At 40.9% G+C, this 24,299-nt stretch overlaps 1 protein-coding gene across 11 annotated transcripts in view; it reads left to right on the plus strand.

Annotated features, from left to right (window-relative positions):
- Positions 1-23,528, plus strand: part of LOC306861158 (inactive histone-lysine N-methyltransferase 2E-like) — a 38,049-nt gene extending 14,521 nt beyond the window's left edge. For 3 of the 11 annotated variants that reach the window (XM_079403272.1, XM_079403275.1, XM_079403276.1), the window contains 22 exons: positions 6,362-6,473; positions 6,602-6,861; positions 8,805-8,944; positions 9,403-9,581; positions 9,880-9,918; positions 10,005-10,205; positions 10,321-10,451; positions 10,531-10,758; positions 11,482-11,734; positions 12,467-12,601; positions 14,521-14,592; positions 15,038-15,217; positions 15,807-16,133; positions 16,214-16,513; positions 16,708-16,861; positions 16,952-17,178; positions 17,554-17,610; positions 17,702-18,166; positions 18,331-18,560; positions 18,801-18,883; positions 21,147-21,229; positions 21,332-23,525. In XM_079403272.1, the coding sequence (XP_079259398.1) occupies positions 6,362-6,473; positions 6,602-6,861; positions 8,805-8,944; positions 9,403-9,581; positions 9,880-9,918; positions 10,005-10,205; positions 10,321-10,451; positions 10,531-10,758; positions 11,482-11,734; positions 12,467-12,601; positions 14,521-14,592; positions 15,038-15,217; positions 15,807-16,133; positions 16,214-16,513; positions 16,708-16,861; positions 16,952-17,178; positions 17,554-17,610; positions 17,702-18,166; positions 18,331-18,560; positions 18,801-18,883; positions 21,147-21,229; positions 21,332-22,375 (4,900 nt within the window). In that variant the 3' untranslated portion in view covers positions 22,376-23,525. Of the gene's footprint in view, positions 1-5,209; positions 5,480-6,361; positions 6,474-6,601; positions 6,862-8,804; positions 8,945-9,402; positions 9,582-9,879; positions 9,919-10,004; positions 10,206-10,320; positions 10,452-10,530; positions 10,759-11,481; positions 11,735-12,466; positions 12,602-14,520; positions 14,593-15,037; positions 15,218-15,806; positions 16,134-16,213; positions 16,514-16,707; positions 16,862-16,951; positions 17,179-17,553; positions 17,611-17,701; positions 18,167-18,330; positions 18,561-18,800; positions 18,884-21,146; positions 21,230-21,331 lie in introns of those variants that run through there. The other 8 variants (XM_079403279.1, XM_079403280.1, XM_079403281.1 and 5 more) reach the window with 6 other exon arrangements.
- Positions 23,529-24,299: the final 771 nt, after the last annotated feature.

A 24,299-nucleotide genomic window follows, 5' to 3' on the forward strand; every position in this document is an offset into this window, starting at 1 on the left:
GCGTAAGCCTATATGCTCGTCCTTTAGGTTCATTATTAAAAATGAAAACGTGAACAAAAATAAAAGCAATTAAATTGGTTATTATTAAAATATGAAAATTGAAATGACGGGTAATAATAGATTGACAGAATTTTTACGACCCTGTCCATCAAAATGACGGACAATATTAAAGTCTAAAGCAACCTCTGATATATATATATATATATATATATATGTATGTGTGTGTGTGTGTGTGTGTGTGTATATATGTGCCCCAGCTCTTAATGCATGGTTTTTCCAGTGAGTGTTTGAACCTTCTGTAATAGTTGCATATGAGGAATTCGTGCTCTGCATTTAACCCATCCAACGTGCACACACACAGCAGTGAACACACACACAGCAGTGAACACACACACAGCGGTGAACATACACCCGGAGCAGTGGGCAGCCATTTTATGCTGCAGCGCCCGGGGAGCAGTTGGGGGTTCGGTGCCTTACTCAAGGGCACCTCAGTCGTGGTATTGAGGGTGGAGAGAGCGCTGGACAGTCACTCCCCCCACCTACAATTCCTGCCGGCCCGAGACTCGAACCCACAACCTTTGATTACGAGTCCGACTCTCTAACCATTAGGCCACAGAGTATTAAGAATCAAGTGTATGTAAACTTTTGAACGGGGTCATTTTTATAAATTCAACTATTATTTTCTCCTGTGGACTACATGTAAACATCTTTTATGTGAAATCTTTTTCAGGTCAGTGCTAAATAAACAATAACATGCATTTTGTATGATCCCTCTTATTTTGGTAAAATAATTAATCGGACAAGTAACTTCAAAAAGTCAATACCAAAAACAATAATAACTGCCTTTATTTATGATCTAGCCTTTGTTATAGGAGTGTGCGATATATATCGTTTGCGATAATTTGGTAATTTGTTGTTTTAACGAGTATATTGCAAGAATCAAACAAAACACACCTACAGAGTGCACGCGTAAACTCATCTAGGTTAGTCTAGCTCGGTTAGAATCACTGCATGATTCAGTATTATTTAGAGTGCATCAAGAATGATCAGAAAATTCAAGATATGGGGGCAGAAAATTATATAATTTCATATAGTTAAACTATCTCACACAGATCGAGCGCCTTTTTTTTTGTGCTCCAAAAACCATTATGATTACAAATGTGATTTTTATAACAGTTCAATAAACATGAAGTTAACATTAAGAGACTTACATTTTAGACGCCATATTTCCTGCTTTTGCTCTGTTTCACCAACAAAGATAATTCCAAACACAGTCACAGCACTGTTTTGTGTCTCTGAGCAACATGACGGTGATTCGTTCCTGAATGAATCAACTGTTTAAATGATCAGGTTCAGTCGCAATGAAGCACTTATTAACTATTGATGCCACCTACTGGTGGTTTTAATTTCAAATATCAGTATTCAGTGTTTTATGACTCAAAACATTATTTATTAATTTGTAACTGCAGATTAAAGTATTCCATGTCCCTCAGAGCTGCATTAACAGTGGGTAAATATATCTATTCCACTTCAGATGCAGCTTCTGTGTTTCATCTACATTGCAAAGATGAATTTTGTTGATACTGATTGTCGTCTTAATGTTTTCTTATACTAATTGACTGATTCAATTGAACTCTAATTAAAAAATGAAAAATTTAAGTTTGAAAATTCATATAAAAAAAGGAAATATTAGCATTTTATTTTTAATTTTAAAATAAAATAATTGTATTTGTAATTAATACTCCCTTTTTATTTTTAAATATAATAGTATTATCACACTTTTTTTTTTTTTTCATTTTATTTAAAAAGAAAAATCTAACTAAATAAACTAAATGTGTTTTGTATAGCTACAATAAATAATTATATTTATAACTCAATTAAAAGAAATCTCTCTCCGGGCAAGTAACTTTTATGCTCGGACAATGCTTAATGTCAAGCCCTGTGAGTGTGTGTCTGTATATGTATATGTGTTTATGTATTTATTTAAAAATAAAAGATTGAGCCAATGACACATTTAAATTTATCCGGTCTACTGTCCCCATTAGAAAATGCTGCATTGCATTGAGAATAAGTCTTTTTGTTCCCAGTTCTGGATTTATAGCATCAGTAAGCACGTCTTGCACTCTATAGTACTATTCATAAAATTTCTCCTACATCCTGTTAGTTTCAGCGCAGGAAGCACAGCTGTTAAACGTCTAATAGATATGACATCACGTGCTGCACAGCAGACCCCTCCCCTCTGCAGCATGCTCTTGAATGAAAGCTGTGTTTCTCTTTAAATGCAGAGCTCCGTCCCATTGCCTCGTCACTTTGTGTTGCCATGGTGCTCTCCCCTGCACTGCGCAGGGCCTGTTGTCATGGCGACCGGCTGAGTGACAGCTGGGCCCTGGAGCTTTAGTCTGCTTAAGAGGCCGTGCTGCCACACAGCTTTATGCCCGTCTGGGTGTTAGTGTCTTTCGGGCGTCCTTACGCCTGTCTGTATACTCAGATTTATTCCACAAGCTTTAGGAAAGATCTACTGCTTAACGAGAAACGCCTCGTACAGAAAATAAATGTTACGTTGTTTATCTCTGGGTGGTCTATGCATCGTCAGATCTCATCCGAGCGTCACACGTCTCCTACGTGGTTTTTTGCTTGTTCCTGACATTACTCCTCGGTCAGGGTCAGCCCACCCCGGGCCTGCGGCAGAGGTTGTCATGGTTACCAGGCATTGTGCATCACCGTGATGTCAACAGACGGTCCGTTAAAATGCCATTGGACCCGAAACGGCTGCTTTAATCCCTCTAAACCTCATCCAGCCCTAGCTGGACACTGCTTTGTACTTTGAGTGATTTCATGTCTATGCATGTGATGTTGCTCTTTCTGTGCCCTGTCTGTCACCCCACTCTCTCTCAACAGGTATGTATGCGTGTGAATTGTCTGTTCCATATTAAGCTGTCTCTGGTGTTGGGCTATGATTAGCACATGCATACCCGTTACATTTAACTGGAGCTTCAATTATATCACCACACACGCTGTCCACTGTCTTTTCCATCGCTCATGTGTTTTCTCTCTGTGATCAGTTTTTTTATTTTTTTACACATTTTTGTTTATTTGAATTTATTATTTTTGTTTGATGCAACGCACAACAACATGGTGTGCTGCGATGTTATTTCCGTATTAAGGTTATTTAATTATGGCATTTATCCCTGTGCCATTCAACTGCAAAGCATTCATTCCCATGAATAATTCTGATTCCACAATTCCAGTTATTTCACTCCTCGACTCCTGGCCACCCAGTTTTTGTATATAAACAAAAGCATATATTGAAATTATACATGTTATATTCTATTTAAAAAAATATGAAATGTATAAATAATACATGATATATGCTTAATATGTATCTTTTTTTTAACTACACAATGTCAACCGTCAGTAATTACTAGAAAATAATTTTACAAGCCTTAGGGTCCTTGCACACTGAGCCCGAAATTCACGTCCAAAATTTTCGAAAGGTTAATAAAATGTATACGATCTCACGTTGTGTCGATCACATATACACATTGCCTCCGAAACTTTCGTCTGTCATAAACTGATTCAGATTGGGTTCAATTATTTGCATTTTACACATCCGTAGCAAGCTTTTTGAGAGGTGTTTTGACAATTCAGAACCACCGTACAAACGAATGCCAAAATCCAGTATCGCCAGCAACGCATCAGACTGATATCCTGAAGTAAACTTTGAATCGCTCGGGATAATCCCACAGATCCTTGTTAAGGAGGTGGAACTCTCCTTCCTCTCTATGCAATCTCAGGATTGGATGGACCCAATACTTCCTCTTTCTTTTTCTCTTTTTAAGACGAGAGAGAACAACAAAATCACCCTCGCTGTTTGAAGACTCTATTTTGTATGGTTTTGTTAATTGTTTTGGTAGCGGATTAATACACATCGTACTCGGTGTGCAAGGTTTCTGTGCGTGACAATTTTTTTTTTATGATGACGAATACGGGAAAAAAAACGTATTAATTTCTGATGGTTACACTTTATTTTAAGGTGTATTTGTTATTACACATTTAAGTACTGAGTAATATTGATTAACTATATGCACTTACTATATGGTTAGGGTTACTTGCATGTAATTATGCATAATTAATTGCTATTATAATAGTAAGTAACAAGGACACCTTAAAATAAAGTGTTTCCTTTCAGACTCAGTGTCACTGTGTCCTAACCGGCCTCACAAGTGATATATGACAAGCATTTTTGTACAATATTAAAATGGTTTAATTTGGGTTTAAATGTATTGTTTGCGTGCCGAAAGCAACAATGGATAATTTTCAGATATTGAAAATAAATAAAAAGGAAAATATAACTGGTCAAACTGTGAACTTTAATGTATTCCAAGACAAAGATTCAATCAGTCATTGTATTTTAAATAATGTTAAAATTGTTTAATTTCTATTCACTATATAACTAACTGTTTCAATGCGTGTATGAGACAGGAGTGAGCTTGCAGAGAGAGGCCACTTGCTCTTCCGATTGGCTGTGATTTGTGATTTGATTTTGTCGTGTCTAGTGTGTGGACACCAAATCTTATCGCATTGGGAGTGGTTAGGACCAGGTGTTAAAGGTGAAGTGTGTAATTTGTGCACTGATTCGTCACCTACCAGTATTTTGAGAAGACTGACTTTTAGCTGTCAAATAAATTTTGAAGTTTGAGAGGAGAAAGTTAACAGTTCAAGGTTCATTTCAATTTGGACGTTGCTTAGCTTGATACGCACAGAGTAATGCAAATGTTTGCAAACCATTAACAAAACTAAGTGTCATAATTCTTTTGCGTGGTCAAAATAATGTTGTGTTTTAAAGGTGGGTTTATGGTTAATTTTTATTTTTTTTATCTGTCAAACCCCTTTCTGCATTTGCACCTACTCAAACACCTTTTCTCTGTCTCCTTTTGACTCGCTGCCTATTTAAAGTCCTCCTCCTATCCCTGCTGAGAGAGGCAACAGTTTTTTTAGTAAAGTCACTGTAGTTTATTGTCACTGATGCAACCCCCAGCTTGTCACCTGTCCCGCGTTGATAATCTTATCGCTAAAACCACACCGCAACATAAAAGCATCAATAAAACCTGCTAATCATTTATCGCCTGCCTGGAAGGGCCAATTCTTCGTAAGAGCATTTCTCGTTTGACTTGTGCACACACACACACACTCTTTCTCTCAAGGGTCCGCCCCTCAGCAGTTCACTCACTTTCACTTTGACAGTTGGGCTGCAAAGCGCCAACTGAATCAGGAAGTGGGAAGGTGAGGTAGGGACAGACAGCATGAGGTGAATGTGACGAGAAGGCCAGCAGGTACAGTTTCTCTTCGCTTGCAGTAAGACATGATTAAGAGGAAAGTGGGAATACGGCAAAAACAGAAAAGAGAAACGTATACGGAGCGGTTTCTGTGCACTGTCGCCCTGCTTGTTCTGTTTACTCTGCAGACACCTTGATTTATGGTAGGTTTAGAACCATTAATACTGTTTTTAAGGACTACAGTATATTTTGAAGTATATATGTGGTTGTTTTTGTGTCGTCTCACGTGTTAAAACAGCGCATGCTTTCTTCATATGCTCGAGTGTAGTAGTAATATGCAAATTACCCTGTAACTGTTGTTTATGTGAGTGCACTGGTGTTAGGTTAAGCATGTAATCTGTTTCTATACTAGCATCAGAGTGGCTGCGTGACCTTGACACATTTTTTGGTGTGAAAAAAATTGCTGTTATGTTTATATGTAAGATTATAAATCTGTCTGGAATGGTCCATCTGCCAATGAAACTTGGCATTGAGTGTTCTTTTGCAGCCAATTTTATACGCAAAAAACTCCTGCCATTTCTGGTTTTACTCTAAATCTCCTTCCATTCATTTCATTCGCTTACTAATAACACGTGGAAGCGAGGGCTCTTTCGTTGGGCATGTTAGTGTGGTCCAGATAGGCTTTGGGGGTTGTGACCGACTTCATTGTGAGATTACAGAGAAGTGTGATCCTGTTATTTCACTTTCTACAAGCTGCGTCCCGCCGGCTGTGGGCATGACAGGACACACACACACACACACGTGTGTACAGATAGCAGGTCACTACTGAGGTCTGTCGTGTTCTATGTCATGCTAAAATATGAAATGACTGGTGCAAACACAACCGTTGATTCATTGGTAAATAAACTTCTCCTTGCAACCGAGCAAGCTTTGTTAATCTTCTATCTTCTTTTCCCTTTTGTTTCATTGCTGTCAAACCTGTTTTTTTTTTTGTATAGGCCTACTTAAAACACGCCTTGTTGGACTTGTTCCTCATTCTGGCCTCTCTCTCTTTTTTTTCCCCTGTGATTGTGTACATGGAGTAGACCAGAATCTGTGGAGGCGAGCTCTGTGGTAGTTGAGAAGTCCAGCTTCCCTCACCAGATTTACAGCAGCGGCTCCCACCACTCCCACGGCTACATCGGTCTGCCTTACGCCGTGAGTATCGTCTCCCAGCAAAACACGCCACATGCCTTCCTGCATTTACATTTTTGACCTGCTTATCTGCATTCTGTGTTATCCGATCATGCTTTCGCTTCATGAGTTTCTAATGGTTCCTCTTCCAGGACCACAATTATGGGGCGCGACCCCCACCCACCCCACCGGCGTCCCCGCCTCCCTCGGTGCTGATCCGGCCGGGCGAGGGTTTGTTTGTGTCCGGGGGCCGGCCAGGTGAGAACTTGTTTGTGCCAGGCGGGCAGGACGAGGCGTCGCGTGGCACCACGCTCAGCACCTCAGAAGACGGCAGCTACGGTGCTGACATCACACGCTGCATTTGCGGCTTCACCCATGACGATGGCTACATGATCTGCTGCGACAAGTGCAGGTGGGACCAAACACTTCGACATGTTCAAACTATGTCTACATGTGTAATTACATTATTCTTGGCTGCGCTTCTAAACCCGCCGAGTCGCTTATTTGGCATAAGCTGTCTAAAATGCTTTATATATCTGGACCTTATTAGTTCTTGAGATGAGGCCTGGTTTAAAGGGATAGTTCATCCAAAAATGAAAATGTTGTCATTAATTACTCACCATCATGTTGTTCCAAACCCGTAAGACCTTCGTTCTTTTTTTTTTTTTTTTTTTTTTTTTTTTTTGATGAAGTCTGAGAGCTTTCTGACTCTCCATAGACAGCAACGCAACTAAAATGTTCCCAGACCCAGAAACGTAGCAAGGACATCAGGAAAACTGTCCATCTGACATCAGTGGCTCAACTTCAATTTTACAAAGCTACGAGAATACTTTTTGTGCACAAAAAAAAACTAAAATAACAATTTATTCAACAACTCTTCTCCCTGAGTTACCGTCTTCTGCCATTTTGGAGTGTACCACGACGCATGGGCGTGCTTTCCCCAGAACGTATTCAACATAATCAGTTTACGTTCAGGAGAAAGTACGCACATGCTGAACGTAAACAGCGCTGATAACGTTCTGTGCAGGGTCAGAGAGCTCTCAGATTTCATCAAAAATATCTTAATTTGTGTTCAGAAGATGAACGAAGGTCTTACGGGTTTGGAACGACATGAGGGTGAGTAATTAATGACAGAACTTTCATGTTTGGAACTATCCCTTTAAAGAATCATGTATAGTATAACCTGTGGGTCCTAGACAGAGTCAGACATTAAGATGGCAAAGATGCCACTAAGAGTGACACAGATGTGTGTAAGTGTTTTAATGTAATATTTGATTTTTTAAAAATATTTTCTAGGTAGTAGAGAGTTTTGTCCAAAATGATCTAAAAGGGCATATATTCCCCAGATATGCTCTTAGATGTAGGGTAAAAATATCCATGTTATACTTGAATGGAGCAAGAACACTTAAAATTAATCGAAAGTGATAGTAAATATATTTATAATGCTACACAAGATTTCTAATTTCAAGTAAATTCTATTCTTTCTATATATATAACAGTCTTTGAAAAAATGTATCACTGTTTTGACCAAAATATTAAGAAATATTTCTTAAGCACCAAATCAGCATTAGAATGATTTCTGAAGAATAGAAATGAGTAATGATGTTGAAAACTTAGCTTTGGATTACAGGAATCAATTCCATTTTATTATTTATTTAAACTTTAATTTGTATTTGTATGTTTTACTGTATTCTTGATTTTTTTTTTTTAAATGCTGCCTTGGTGAGCATAAGTCTTTTCAAAAACATAAAAAAAAAAAAAATTATAAATCTTACCAGACCCAAACTTTTGAACAGTATGAGTGTATGTATGTACTATTAAAATATTACTTTTTGCAAAATATTATTTATATTTTGTCCAATTCTTTACTTGATAGTTCAGAGCTATGTAATCTAACATAAAAAAACATTTTGTTTTAACATTTTGTTCATTATGTACCTCATTTATCTACTTTGTATATTGATGTTGATTTAATTTGATGGCTAATAGCAATTGTTCAGAAATGTCATGTTAATTAAGTCAAGTTTTCAGTGTAATCGTATTTTTACAAAGAAAAAAGTATTTTTTTTAAGAGCAATGTTTATTTTGGTTGTAGCTTTATCTGTTAAAATACTACAGAGTTTTTTTTTTTTGTTCTCTAAACAGTGGCATTAATGTTTGCTGGGATAGGATCCCGGTCTTTGTTTATGAGATTAGCACTTGTCAACTAGACAATAACAGTAGATGAAAACTTACGGTTGATTGAATGTTTGAATAATAGGATCTGTCAGTCACTTAGTTCACAGTCAAATAATACAGAAGAATCAAAATAATTAGTTTATACCATTTCTCCTCATTCATAACTCTGTGTATTAGTGTGTGGCAGCACATAGACTGCATGGGGATCGACCGGCAGCACATTCCCGAGACCTACCTGTGTGAACGCTGTCAGCCACGCACCCTGGACCGAGAGCACGCCATCCTACTGCAAACCAGGAAGAGAGAGAACATGTCTGGTGAGTTTTTTTTTTCATGCATACAGACAAACAAACACACCTATAGACACGTTCAACCTCTCCCAAAGAGACAATGCCACCACTGCTTTTTCCCACAGTTCAGCTGCAGCTGACGACGTTACACTATACAGGATCATATGAGCTATTGTATAATGTGAAATGTATATCTGACCCTCCTGTAATCTATGCTGGCAAATCTATAAGAAGCTCTCCTTGTAGTGATGTCAATAATTGCTAGAGATTTCTTAAGATTGGAAATATCAGAGCTCTCTGCCATCTGCTGGAGATGCTTGGGCATTACAGCTGGAGTCGATGTCAAAAGTGCACTTTGAGGACAATAGTGTCTGTTCAAACTACAGTTACTTTATATTTATGGTTAAGGGGAAAATCAGTTGTACTATGATGGTTGTGGTGGTAAATTCAATGTACAAGCTAATGTAATGTGTGTATTGTTGCAGACGGGGACACCAGTGCTACAGAAAGCGGGGATGAGGTTCCACTAGAGTTGTACACGGCGTTTCAGCACACCCCCACCAGCATCACACTCACAACAGCACGTCTCGGCAACAAACAGGCTGATAAGAAACGAAAGAAGAGTGGAGAAAAGGAGCCCCCGGCTACAGCCAGGGCCAAGAAGGTCTGAATCACACAGCAAACACTTCTAGTAAATGACTTCAAAAATGAATTTTTGTGGAAAGTGTTTTTTTGATTGTGTAGAAAGTCCAAAGTAACAGTATTTATTTGAAGCAGAAATCTTTTGTTGCAATATCTTTACTGTCACTTTTTATCAATTTAATACAGTCCTTGTGTTTTGTTTTGCTTTTTGTTGTCTATTGGTATATTATTTATAAAAGTCATTTTATGGAACCAAAATCAGTTATTTCACCTGTTTTTGAAACATACAAGTCTGATTTCTGCTTGTTTTTGTCTTTCAGTCATTCCGTGAAGGCTCTAGAAAATCATCTAGAGTAAAGGTGGGTTCTTTTATTTACCCCCAAATAACTATTCATATGTGTGTTATGCATGCTTACGCTGCTTGTTTTCCATCTTGTGTCCTTAGGGCTCAGCTCCCGAGTGTGAGCCGACAGATCCTCCCTCTCTTTGGGAGAATAAGATGAAGTCGTGGATGGAGCGCTATGAGGAAGCCAGTAGTAACCAGTACAGTGAAGAAGTGCGGATACTGCTAAGAGTAAAAGAAGCCAGAGATGGCAAAACGCTGGCCTACAATACACACACTGCAGCCTTCAAACCACCCGTAGAGGTATTAAATACTCACATATTCAGATTCCACCAGAATATTGGTCTGCGTTTCTGGTGTGCTGTTTGTGGCTTTGCACGACATGCTCATTGTGATTTTTTTATTTTTTTTCTCCCAGAGTCACATACAGAAGAATAAGCGCATTCTTAAGGCAGTTCGGGACTTGGCTGCCGATTCGCTCATAATTGAGTACAGGGGGAAGGTCATGCTACGACAGCAATTTGAAGCCAATGGTTACTTCTTTAAGAGGTACTTGAAAAGACACTTTGTGCTTTTGAGCATTAATTTTGGTTCCGCATTTTTGTTTATAATGTTGTTTTATTTGCAGACCATACCCTTTTGTATTGTTCTACTCTAAGTTTGACGGTTTGGAAATGTGCGTGGATGCACGGAGCTTTGGAAACGAGGCTCGATTCGTTCGTCGCTCCTGCAGTCCCAACGCTGAGGTGCGGCACGTAATCGAGGACGGCATGCTGCATTTATACATTTACTCTCTGAGGTCCATCTCCAAGGGGAGTGAAATCACCATTGGCTTTGATTATGACTACTGTAGCTGGTAAGAACATGCACTATGGCTGAGTATCACATTTTTGTTTACAGAATATATGTGTGTGTACTGCGTATATTTATTATGTATATATATAAATACACACACACGTAGGTATATATTTTGTAAATATTTACATGTATATATTTATATTCTTATAATTCATATTATATATAAATATTGGTGCTGCCAAACGATTCATTCGCGATTAATCGCATCCAAAATAAGTTTTCCTTTACAAAATATATACTGTAAATGACTAAATGTAAGTGTGTACTGTGTATATTTATTATGTATAGATAAATACAAACACATGCATGTATATATTTAAAAACAAATATGTTGTATATATGTTAAATATAATTAATATTAATTATAATATAAATGTATTTGCATGTAAATAATATTTTCAAAATATAGACTGTATGTGTGTGCATTTATATAATAAATACAGTACACATATTATCTAAACAAACTTATTTTGGATGCAATCAAACGTTTGACAGCACAAATAAATATTTAATATTTAAACAACATATTTTTCTTAAATATATACATGTATGTGATGTGTGTGTTTATATATACATAATAAATAGACACAATACACACACATTATGCAAAGAAAAACTTTAATTTTGGATGCGATTAATCAGCACTAGTTTATTCTGATTGGTCAGCTTGACTGTTCACGCTTTTCTCACTACTTTTCCTATTTCTCGTCTTTTTTGATAGTAAATATAAGGTGGACTGTGCGTGTGTGAAAGGCAATCAGGAATGCCCTGTGCTCAAGCATAACTTGGAACCCACGGAGAATCTGGGCTCTAGCACACGAAGGCGTGGCCGCAAGGACAAAGAACCGTCGCGGGACGAGAGCGGACAGAACCAGAACCTCACGATGGACTGTGATGGGCCCCAGGGCAAATCGCTCAATGACGCCAAACAGAGAAAACTCTCTCCTCTCCGGCTCTCCATATCTAACAATCAGGTATGATAGACACATACAGTGCTGTTAGTGAAATCTGTCTCCTGCTCACCCACTTAAGTACCATCTCATCTCACAAAATGAAAACACACCTGTGTTCATCCTTGAAAGGTAGTTTAATGCTGATAAATAGTTTAAGTAATGGTTTTACGAAAGTTATTGCAAAGACTAACAGCGAAAATCTAGCTCTTTTAAATATTCGGGGTTGGCTGGGAGTCTGGGTAAGGCGGTCCCTTCATCTATAAAGGTTGAAAAACCCTTTGTTTGCATGTAAATATTATCCATATATATTAATCTGTGCATGACTCTTTCTTCGTTGGATATTTTCAGTCATTCTAATGATCTGTTTACTCATCTGCATTTCCTTCCTGGCCCTAATTACAGCGTCTGATCACCAGAAAACATGTTTCCGCATTATTTTGCTCATATGTTCCCGTATTTCATTGGTGGCTGGTGGCAGAATATTAAAACTTGCTTGTTTGGCACGCTTTGAAAGAGTGCGAGAATCCACCCTCGTAACTCCCTGCCATCCTGGTGCCATATATATCAGGACATCCCAGGAAGTTAGAGTTGTCAGCAATTCTGGTACAATTAGAACAGAGGAAATCCGCTCTCATCTTTTTAGTAGTTGCATTCTCATAAGTACAATCTGGTCTGTCTGACCCAAGATCTCGGCCCGAATCAACACTTCCCGTACTTTCTCTCCCTCTCTAATGCTCCACTCCTGGTCTGTAGCCAGACGATGATAAAGGCCCTCTCCCCCTCTTGCAGGATCCTGAGTTAATAGAGGATCTAGAAGACAAAACCTCCGTTAGCAATGAAGTAGAGATGGAGTCAGAGGAGCAGATTGCAGAAAGGAGGAGGAAGATGGTAAGTGCGTCCAGGGGAAAACGACCACTTTGGCAATCACGGTCGCCATGGAAACGCTACTGCCCCCACCCCCCTGTCTTTTTCCCCTCCTCGTTCTGCCTCCCGGTGTGTGTGGTGATTTGGGCAGCTCCCAGAATGCTCCACCATTCCTTTCTTCCCCCTCCACTCCCTCTAAACCTCCCGCTAATTTCGCTGCTGCCGCCACCGCTTCTCTGTTCCTGCCGCTGTGTAGTTTAACCTCCTGAAGGGTAGCGTGAGGGCACTCATCCTTGTTGCTTTGTTTTTCTTTTTCATACTTCATCTTTTATGGAGCCTCTTTGGTTCTCCATGAGATAATGTTAAGAACTGGACTGTGTGTTGCATCTGCAGTCATTTCTCTTCTCTGTCATGACTAAATGTCCAAGACCATGTTAGTAGTGAGAGATCATGAACCTACAATAGCACTACACGGTGTTTTAATTTGCATGTTAATTAACATGGGACTCAATGTGGTGGTATTCTACTATATACTGTATATGGTCCTCTGTCTAAAAGCTATTTCCATTCTAAAGCACATTTACGACAATTCATGTCCAATGAGGCATCAATTCAACATCGCTTCCTACCAAAACTCAACAATCCTGAACAAAAACTACTTTTTACATATATGTTAGGGTGTAAATTACAGTGTCAGACTCTTGACTAATAAAAAAAAAAGGTAATGTAAAGTTGCAATGATCTTCATATAGAATTGTTTTGAAAAACTAAACTTGATGATTTTAACCCTAGGAATGCTGTCTGGTTGTGTAATAGCTTTGGCTATTGGTTACGTAATAGTTTAAGATCAACCTTAGAGAGTGTAGTAACTCTCTCACTTAACATGTACATGTTTTATGTGAATGTTTTGGTGTGATCATTACTGTGTGTGGTGCTTTTTTTTGTTTGCTTGTCATGAAAGGCAGATGGAAAAAGTGTGAAAAACAGACTCTGAACCCATTGTACTTCCAAAACTTTCCTCAACAAACATTGTGAAGTCTGCTGGAATATTCAGGAGATTAAAACTCGCAACCAATCCTGAAATGACTTCCCATTAACAGTATAGAAAAAGCTAACAGCAGCTGTAAACAATGTGGTTTTATTTGGATAAATTAATTAGGTATCAGACTCAGACAGCATTATTAGTGTAAATTCCCCATGCTTTCTCCTCATTTGCTCTGCTTTAACAAGACAAACAGGCAATTCAGAAACAGTTCTGATTCCCGATCAATCTTCGTTGAGTTCTCTAACACTCCTTTTCTACCATAATTGTACACAACTATGTTTTCAGAGGTGTATAAAGACCTGACATAATGAACCGTTATGTTTTTATTACTTTAGAATGCTCTACGGAGCATGTTTCGTTGTGGCGTTCTTGCGAATAAAACACTTTTTGAGAGTGAGAGCGTAGTTAAAATTAAAAATCTTAGTTGTCGCAAACTTGAAAAATCCTGAAATAATCATGAAAATGCTTTCGTCGGATATATTTGTAAATAAAACAGTTTTATTTCAGATGGATGGGGAAAGTTGGTTTCAATAGCTCAACAGAACGTATATTACAGCAGACACCTACATATAGACCACTTTTTCCTGTCAGTGTAGTTAAGAACATTGTGGTGAAAAAATTATCTTGCCCCCTTTTTTAGGCGTTTAGTGATTTCTGTTCTAAGACTGGAGCATTGTCAAGACCAGCACCTTTTCGGTGAAAGAGGGGTATGTCCATTAATCACATGGTATGCCCATACTGAAGCTCTAACCCCCAACCACACTACCCATACAGCAAGGACTAGGCTGATACGTATGAGTGTGTGCATGGGGGTGTGAGCGAACTGGAGGCCTGTGTGTGTGTGTTTGTGTGTGTGTGTGTTTAAACCCTGATGGCTGTCTCTTTCGGCACCATTCAGGGCAGCCCGGCAGAGGAGTCCCATCGTCACGGCGCAGGGGCTTCCTGCTGCAGAGCTCTGAGAAACAAGGAGGTAAACCTACCCCTTCATATCCTGAACCCAACCTTCCCCCTGCCTGTTACTGTACAGGAGAACCCACACACTAACCCCACTGTCCTGTGCTCACTGACCCCATGCTGAGACTGAAGTCCAGGCATGCAACCCTCAGTCACTCAACATGGCCCACCTCAAAACACCCTTGTGTGGTATTTGTTGCCTTTCTTTTTGGTAGGACAAGAGAGAGTACAGAATTTCTCACACGCATACATGCCGTCTCTCACACCTTGGCGGTGTCTTATGTTTCCTCTTGACTAGAAGAGAAGTGTCCCATTTCTCTCTTTTCCCACCTTTGCTGCTGGCTATTGCCTGCTGATTGCACTAAGTAGCTAGCTGGGTTCCCAACTGTCAGCCAGAAAGTAGACTCAACTTTTCTCTGTTGTCATCTTTCCTTCTTTCTTTCTGTCTATCATTCATATAGACACGTGAAGAGAGGAAGATGGAGGCAATTCTGCAGGCATTTGCTCGTATGGAGAAAAGAGAAAAACGGAGGGAGCAAGCGTTAGAAAGGATCGGCACCAAAGGGGAAGTTGGTGGACGCAGCGAGATTAAGGAAGAGCCTCCTGCTACACCAGAGGCTGAATCTCCAGCCATGTTACAGGTACGTAACCTTCAATGATGTGCATGCGCATACATCGCTAAATCAGTAGTGTGTTTCCTGTGCAACTGATTCTGACTCACTTGATATAAGTCGAAGATGAAAGAAACATGTAATTTACATTTGATTATATCTGACCTGAAATAAAATGTGAACTGTTAATCTTACAAGCATTTATTTGATATAGTAAAGAATATAAATTTGTAAAATTAGAAATATCATGTATGTAATAAAAATAATATATGCTGTCAAACGATTAATGGCATCCAAAATAAAAGTTTTTGTTCACATAATATGTGAGTACTGTATATTTTTATTATGTATGTAAATACACACACATGCATGTATATATTTAAGAAATATGTTGTTTATATATTAAATATATTTATATATAATATAAATTATATGAATACAAATATAAATGTAAATATTTTCAATATACATACTATATGTGTGTGTATTTATATATGCATAAAAAATTTAAATAGTACACACACACACACATGTGTGTGTGTGTAAACAAAAACTTTTATTTTGGATGCCATTAATCGTTTGGCAGCACTAATATATTGTTAATTGTTTGGACCTTTAGCCCATGCTAGAGTTAGTGAAGGAGGAGCCTTGTCTGAAGCCAGCAAAGGTGAGCCGTAACAAACAGAGAAAAAGCTTCTCGCGGAACCGCACACACATCGGACAGCAGAGGCGGCGAGCGCGAACGGTCAGCGCCTGCTCTGACTTGCCACCCAGTTCCCCTGGTGACACATTAGAGCCCTTAACAACAGAGACTCATGATGACGAGACGCCTTTGGCCCCTGAGGCTGACGCTCCGCTGACACATGCCCCTGACACCAGCCCACCCCACAGCAGCTCACCCGCCCCAACTTGCCGCAGTGGACAGAAGTACCCCAAAACTAAAAAGGTAGAAATCTTCACCCATAGAATGCGTTTCACAGCAGCTGGTTGTGCATTTTACAACTTGCATGTTCTCTCTTCCAACAGCACTTAGTAAGCGAGTGGATGGGTGTTGACAAACAGGAACTTGGTGCTTCGCGGACTCCGGAGCATCCACCTGAGAGGCCTTTGCGGATCAGTAGTGATCCTGAGGTCTTGGCCACACAGTTGAACTCTCTTCCGGGCATGGCCTGCAGTTCACACATCTACAGCACACCCAAACACTACGTCCGCTTCTCATCTCCTTTTCTGGCCAACCGTAGCCCCAGCACTCTGGGAGTGCCCACGGGGCGGCGGCGCTCGAGAGAAATGCCTGAAACACCACCTACCACTGGGTCCTGCAAGAAGGTGAAATTGCTGCATTATTTAGAGGTGTTAGCAAGTATCATTGACTCTTGCCTCTTTCTGATGATAAAATGGTTGTCTGGCAATTGACACTGCAGGGGAAAAAAATCCCACACATTTTAGCTTTTTAATATTCACTCAAGTGTTCATATTTAGACTAGCAAGTTTCTGGTCTGACTTAATATTCTTTTGTGCAGCGCTGGCTGAAGCAAGCTTTAGAAGAGGAGGGCTCCACCAGCCCAGGTGGAGGGCGCCCTTCTCTGCTGATGCCTAGTGAGAGCCCTCTCAGCCCCTCAATAAACGGCGAGTCCTACAGCCCTCTACCCCTCAACGGTAGTTGCTCTCTACCAGGTGGGTCTGCAGTCCATGTCCTGCAGCAAATTATTAACTCAAAGCTTGTCTAAAGCTGTACTTAGTCTTACTTGGTTCATGTGTTTGCAGAGTTGCCTACCCCATTGAAGAAAAGGCGCTTATGTTCACTCGATCCCTGTATGTCCGAGACTTCCACCCCATACGGGTCTCCTTGTGCCACCCCAACCCGAACAGAGTCAACAGAAGCACCAGGCACGCCACTGCTGCTTGCCACGCCTCCTCGACCACGGCCAGAGGAACCCAGTACTGAGCCCTCAACACCCTTGCAGATTCCCAACCACCCTCTGCCACAAGAGGTAAGATTGTTGCTATAGACTTGCCTGATATTTCAACAATTAAACCTAATGAAAATGTATTGTTTGTAATGTGTTTGTGTGAGTGCACTCTCTCTAAAAGGATTATTAAACATTTAAAACGTAATCCAGTAATCTTGAGCGAAATGTAGTGGAAATGTTTTGCCCAATATTTAATGAAAGTTATCTCCAAAATATGAAAACAGAACTCTATAGTTCTGACACAAGAGGGCACTAACACTTTTACTATTGGCCAAGCAGAGACAGTTGTCACCAGTGATGAACTTTAAATGATTGGTGTCTTCTGCGGTGTTGATTTGAAGCATTATTTTGGCTAAAGGCAACAAAAATGATCATCAAATATCTTTGTAAATTCAGAGTGAGTCATCTATGGACAGCTCTCCAGATGGAAGCCGAAGGCCTAGTACACAAGATGTGAGTTTAGTAAATATCCTGTACCTGCTACAGAGGTGTTTTGCTGCATTTTTCATTAGCACATCTAACACATCTTGCTGTCTTTTGTCAGGTTGAGCGACCTCCTTCGCTGTTGGCATCTCCCAGCATGAGAAATGCAGGCTCTGATACGGCTCCACAGGAATCTACAAAATCTATGGGGTCTCTGAGTCCTCAGCCCTCCCATGCTGACCCCCAGGATGCCGCAGTAGATGAAGGCATGGAGGTTGATGGTGGTGGTTCAGAAGCTGCCTCAGCACCCGAAACGCCAGCCTCCTCTTACCCTCCCTGGATGAAGAGTCCAGATCGAGGTGGCCTCTCGTTTTCCCCAATGAACTCTAATCTGAGAGACCTCACCCCTTCTCACACCTTGGAGATGGGAGCGTACAGACCAGATTCAACCTCTGCTAGCCCCTTTAGTGAGGCGGCGCCCTTTTATTCCTGCAATGAGGAGAGCAGCGGCGTGACCTTTACTCGCTCATTGAGTGGCGATGGCACAGGGGAGGGAGGTGCTGCAAAGAACCCACAGAAGAAAAAGGTCTGTTAAAGCCTCTGACAGATTTATAAATGTACAATTTTTTTTTGTTAAATTCATTGTCCGCTAAACTTAACCGAAGAAATAGCTGCAATAGATTTTATCAAAAAATAATGTATGCCTTTTATTTGGTTTTGTTAACTGACATCTCGTGTTTGTGTTGTTAGGTGTCTCTTCTGGAGTATAGGAAACGTCAGCGTGATGCACGGCAAAGTGGTTCCAAGGGAGAGTGTGGCTCCCCTGTTTCCACAGCACCACCAGTAGATGTTTTCCCTGTCGCAGTGGAAGTGGCCCCTGAGCCACCTGTTCTCGCAGCAACACCAACCCCCAGGACCCCTCAGCATAGCGAGGAGCCAGACGGCCCACCTCAGGGGGAGAGAGACGGAGAAGGGCAGTGGTATGTCCCTAAAGTGTATATTCGCTTCCATGAGAATGAGCTAGTCACAATTTAACAGCTTGAAATTTGTTTTAAAGGTTTGAATTAAAACTCTTATCAAGAAATCAGGTAGTCTTGTGACTTTTTACATATTTGTGGAGATATCTTGGACAGTTGGATGGCCAGTTGGGCCTACCGAGTTTTGCAAATGATGTATTAAAAATTATATTTAAGCATATGCAATTCTCTTTTAATTTACAGGACATCTTCAACGTCAGTAGAGCAGGCCAGGGAGCGAAGCTACCACAGGGCCTTGTTGTTGAGTGACCATCGCAAGGATGCAGGTAAAAGCAACCCTGGAAACATCAGGGAATTTTGGATTGTGATTTCCATGTTTTTTTGTGATAATTGTTAAAACCCATGTAATGACTTTAGAACCATTGTTCTAACTTTAGCTTTTAGGGAATCATTCTTAAGATTCGATATTTATATGATTAATTCTTATTAATCAAAATGCTCAACATATACCTCATTAATGACTTGTCTAGCAAGCATTAAACCAGTATGCCTTAACAATTCAGCTAATTCCGTGGCCACAGTGACACTGAATTTATTAGGCAAGTTAATGTTGACATTAGGTAAAAATAGCATAGGTCAATTTTGAGCGTAGGTAAACGCGATCTTTGGCAAGTAATTTCAGACTTGAAAAATCACATAGCAACAGACATAAGATTTCTTAATAGAATCAAAGTTTATTTCACTACTCTTAACACAATACTAAGCTACACACAAACAGAAGACTTAAACACATACACAGACACACACATTGCAGGCAATGAATGGTTTGATCTTAAGAGAGTTTTAGTTCTAATGCTCGTTTTCAAGAATGCTCTAACTTCAACCTGAGGGAAATCACACGCATGGAACTCTTCTATTTTTACTCTTAGCGATGAATACAACCAGTTTCCAGCAGATTTAGGAAATATTGTCTTACTTTCCTTGTTTTCAGTTGAGTTCAGTTCCTTCCCGGTCCAGGAAAGATTGTGCATGGATTGGCGGCTTGTTAGGTCGTCGTCACGAGAATACTCTTCAGTGGTTGGTTGGCTTCGTTCTGACTTGATGACGCTCCCAGGAAGTTGGTTTCAGTTGCTTTAGATGTTAAAGTTCTTTGGAAGTTTGAGTCTTGATCTCTGTTCACTGCTCGATCATGATGTTAAATGACTGAGAGCGCAGAGCGAGCTGAGCTTAAACTTTTCTTTTTAACAACCAACCAACTGAGTTACAGTTGGGTATCTGTCTTTAACGGGCCGATTTGGGATCCACCCACGGGCGGCTGACCCAATCGGATTCTTCCTGTGGGGCAGAGCCCCACCCTGCACAGCTTCTTTCCGTGCATACATTATCTTTGTTCAGTTATTTTATCACATGCAGAGATTATTGACAGATTTCTATTCGTATTGTAATCATACATTGATGAGAACAGACCATTTTCATCCACACCAGATTATTGCTGATGAAATCAGCTTTCATTAGAAATCAAACATTAGGTAATTCTTCATAACCAAAATACATATATCAATTGTATCCATTACGCGATTTAGCCCTTGATGAAACAATCCTTAATTATAAATAATCACATCCACGCATGTGAAACTGAACAAATATTAATCAGGAAAATCATACATCACAAGATTACATCAATACCATAAGTTCCCATTAACACAGCAAGCTTATAAATGACATGAAAACAACCTTAATATATGTTATAAACAATATATTGTATATATTGTTTTCGAGTATATTGCTTCAATAGCAGAAACTAGTATAATTTGTCCCTTTTGAAATACTTGAGCGAAAGCATTGCGTCTCTTTGTCTATCAGAGAACGAAAAAGGTGCGTTCCTCTTTTGGGGAGAAACGCAAGGTCGCGGGAAGGTCACTTTCGTGGAGATCTGGTGTTTTGCTTAGTTCGGACGTCGGCTGTAAAACCGTCTTCCCTGCAGATAACATCATTGAATTACTGCGTTAATGGTCAGGGAATCTGGAAGGGTTTGTGCCGGAGTTTCTCAAACTGACAAGGTCTTTGCCCTGGTCGACTTTATTTATAGTAAACCGCTTGACGGTGCTGTCCTTTAAAGATATCCAGATGCTCTTCTGAGATAAGAAGGTTCAGGGTAGGAGATCGGCCAGCCAGTCATATGCTGGGAGTGGGGCTTTGATTTCTGTTCAGGAATGTGTCGTCTTGAAATTAGGTGTGTGTGTGTGTGTGTGTGTGTTCCGACCAGGTTCTACACCCATGAATTGGGACCTGACATACAAATGGAAGTCTTTTTTAAAAAAGTTCATCCAATAATCCCAGGGGTGTCCAATTCTGTTCCTAAAGGACCACTTTACTGCAGAGTTTAGCTCAGACCCTAATTAAACAATGAAACGGGTAATCAAGGTAATCAGGCAGGTGTGCTGGAGCAGTAGGTTGGAGCTAAACTTTGTAAGAAGGTTAGCCCAAACAACTGGAGAAATCGAGGAAATGCATTTATAAAAAGGTCTGGGAACCTTGGTAAGATCTTCTAATCTTAATATAAAAATGCCTGCTTTGTGTCATTTTCAGACAGTGGAGAGTCAGAGGGTGGTGACTCCCAAGTGAAGGAATGTCCTTCTCCCAAGAGCTGCAAGAGTCCATCGACACATGCAGTAAGAGAACCTTCCCTCAATGTAATATTCTGTCTCGCCGACGTGAGATTTCTCAACTAGCAAGTCCATGTCATCATAAACCATTTTTCTATCCATTTACAGCCTTGTTCTCCAGCACCCCAGACTGTCTCTCGACCATCCAAGGAGGACGATTGTGAAGCACAGCCTCGTGGTCCTTCTCAGCCTCAGACACTGTCCGTCCAGCAGTCCAGCAGCAAGACTTCGAGTTCCAAACCAGCCGCACTGACGCCCAGCAAGCTCCACTGCGGGCCCTCCAGTGCCTCGCAGAGTCACTACGCTGGACCTTCGCTCATGCACTCTCCCAAAGCGCAACCCCAAGGTTCACCTTACCGCAGCCAGCGAGCCTTCCTGACAGCTCAGCCTCAGAACCAGCCTCAACCCCAGGCTACGTCTGGCCCGGCCACTTTCCCTCAGTATAACCCCCAAAATGCCCCACCGCCACCACCCCCTCCACCCCCAGCTCCACCCACTTCGGCTTCCTACTTCCCCGCTCAGCCCACCGCTGCTGCTGCACCGTTTCCTGCGTTCAAGCCTACCGTGACGTCACCCTTTCCTCCCGGTACCCAACCTCTCCTACAGACCTATCATGCATTGCATTACCAAAGCAATGCCGCCCCTCCCCCGCCGCCCCCTCCTCCACTTCCCCACCCACAACCTGGTCCCACCTTGCTGCATGTCAATCTGCAACCTCCTTCGATGCAGCAGCATCAACTTCTGCTGAGCTCTGCCCCGCCCCCACCTCCTCCTCCACCTCCCCAGGGACAGAGTTCCCAGCAGCCTCCGCCCAATAGTGGCACTCTCCTGTCAATCAAACAAGGACCACACCCACCCCTTCCACCCCCTCCACCTGCTCCCTCCAGTACCGCACCGCACCCGTTCCAGAACATCAGTGGCTTTCAAACCACTCTACTTCACCAGTCTGCATCAGCCAACCCCTCAGTAACCCCTTCCACTTATCAACAAACTGTATTACCCCCGCCTCCACCACCACCTCCCCAACAAACGCCTCCCTCACAGACCCCACCCAATCCGAGCGTCTCGCAGATCACTGGCAGTAACAGAGGACCTACCCCTTCGTCCGCCCCCTTTCACAGCACCGGCTACTTGGGTACAGGATGGCACTGACCACACCCACTTAACGCCGCCTCCTAAACAAACTCACTCAGAGAGGGGCGGAGCTACATCGTGTAACATAGACAACACGGCACCACTGTAAATATTTTCTATGTACCTTTTCATAAAGGCTAATGGAATCCGGTGGGGGGAAAAGGGTACATTTTAAAAAGAAAAACGAGAACTGTAAAAGTAGACTGTGAAAGATGATGGTTAATGAACCCTGGTGCTCATCACTTACCCAGAATCCCCCACACCTCTCTACTTCCCATAATCTTGTACTGCCATCCTGTCTTTTCCAGACGTCTTTTTTTTATTTTTAATGTTTTTATTCATTTTAATCGCTTTTTCCGGTCTCTTCCCGTTGAATCCTTCCTCTATCCTCCCAGTGCAGTGCAATGCAATGGGACATTCCAGTTTCCTCCTTACCTTTCCCTGTTCTTCATTCATCAGTTATTTGTTTTATCTAGTGGCTCATTATATAGCAAAAAGGTTTTGTATAGAGAAAAAATACAGAATTATTATTTTTTTTATTCCTCCATGTAACAAAAATATCTGTGCACCGCTGCAGAAATTCAGAGGAGACCTTTCTGATAGGCCGCTTCACTGCCCCAGGAGACTGCACTTGTGTGAATGAGCGAGTCTGTGTGCATGAGTGTTTTTAAGCGGAAGGGAGCGTGTATGCTTGCGTGCCGCCCGTATCCGTGCGCATATTTGAAGTGCGCATGAGAAACGGAAGGCAAATACGGCACAGACAGATGCGTGCTGTTCTCTGTGGCAGCTTTAGAAAGAAAGGGGGTAAGCGGTTTATTTTTGAATATCAATGGTTATTTGTAGAAAGTGTAATTTAATGTATAGGTGGTTACTCCAGCTTTCTCCAGAAACAGTTGTAAATATTGGCTTCTTTTCTTTTCTATGCTTGTATAATTCGCTCCCATCCCCATTTTGGAATATGGTTGTAAATACAAGCGCTCTTGACAAAAACGCTGAATGTTTCTGTGACTGTAGCACTATTTTTATTTCTTCCTGTTTTTTTTTGTTTTTTTTTACTGTTTGTGTGTGAGTGTATGTGTGTGTGAAGGACAGAGGCTCACAGACACAGCACTGGTTGGCTATTTTCATGGTTCATTATAATAAATCACTGTAATGACAGTTTTATACCAACCAAATGTCTTGTGTGTCTTACTGGGTCGGGAAAGGGGGCTGTTTTTGATGCTTACATGTTCCTAATGTGAATTTTTCTTTCACTGTAAAGGTCACTGTGTGAAGAGGTGCTGCAATGAAGGTTTGAAGAGACTGCTGTTGCTGAGACCTATTTTAAGGTTGTCATTGAAAATATAAACCTAGTCGTTTTTTGTCATTAATATCTGATAGATGCTTGAAAGAAACTGTTTTTGCTTAGATCAAACCGAACGAAGGAAAAGAGGTTTTATGACCAATCAGAATGAAAGCAGACTTGAGAAGCCCAATCGGAAAGAAGGAAGAGTGATTACATGACCAATCAACATCAAGCCAGAGGTTATAATCAACTGGAATGAAGGTAGAAAGGTTATGAAGAAAGATGAGCATAAGGGGTGCATAGATACAGTTAGCTATAATCGCCAATGTTTGTGTGTTTCTCTCTAACAAATCATGCACAATTTTTGCAATGTTGAAGACTGAGCAGATGTCAGGTCAGTATTACTTAGGGTGTCCAGTCCTGCTCCTGGACGGCAGATTTTGGTTACAACCAGCCAAAAACACACTTTCCTGGAAGTTTCTAGCAATCCAGAAGAACTTGATTTGTTGGTTCAGGTGTGTTTAATTAGTATTGGAGCTAAACTCTACAGGACATTGGCCCTCCAGGAGCAAGATTGGACACAGCTGGCCTGTGGAAAAAAAGAAAGAAAAGGTAAATATTACTGTTCTTTACAACAACGCTCAGAATGAAATCTTG

Source organism: Barbus barbus, assembly GCF_936440315.1.
Source record: "Barbus barbus genome assembly, chromosome: 42".
Classification (NCBI taxonomy): Eukaryota; Metazoa; Chordata; class Actinopteri; order Cypriniformes; family Cyprinidae; genus Barbus; species Barbus barbus.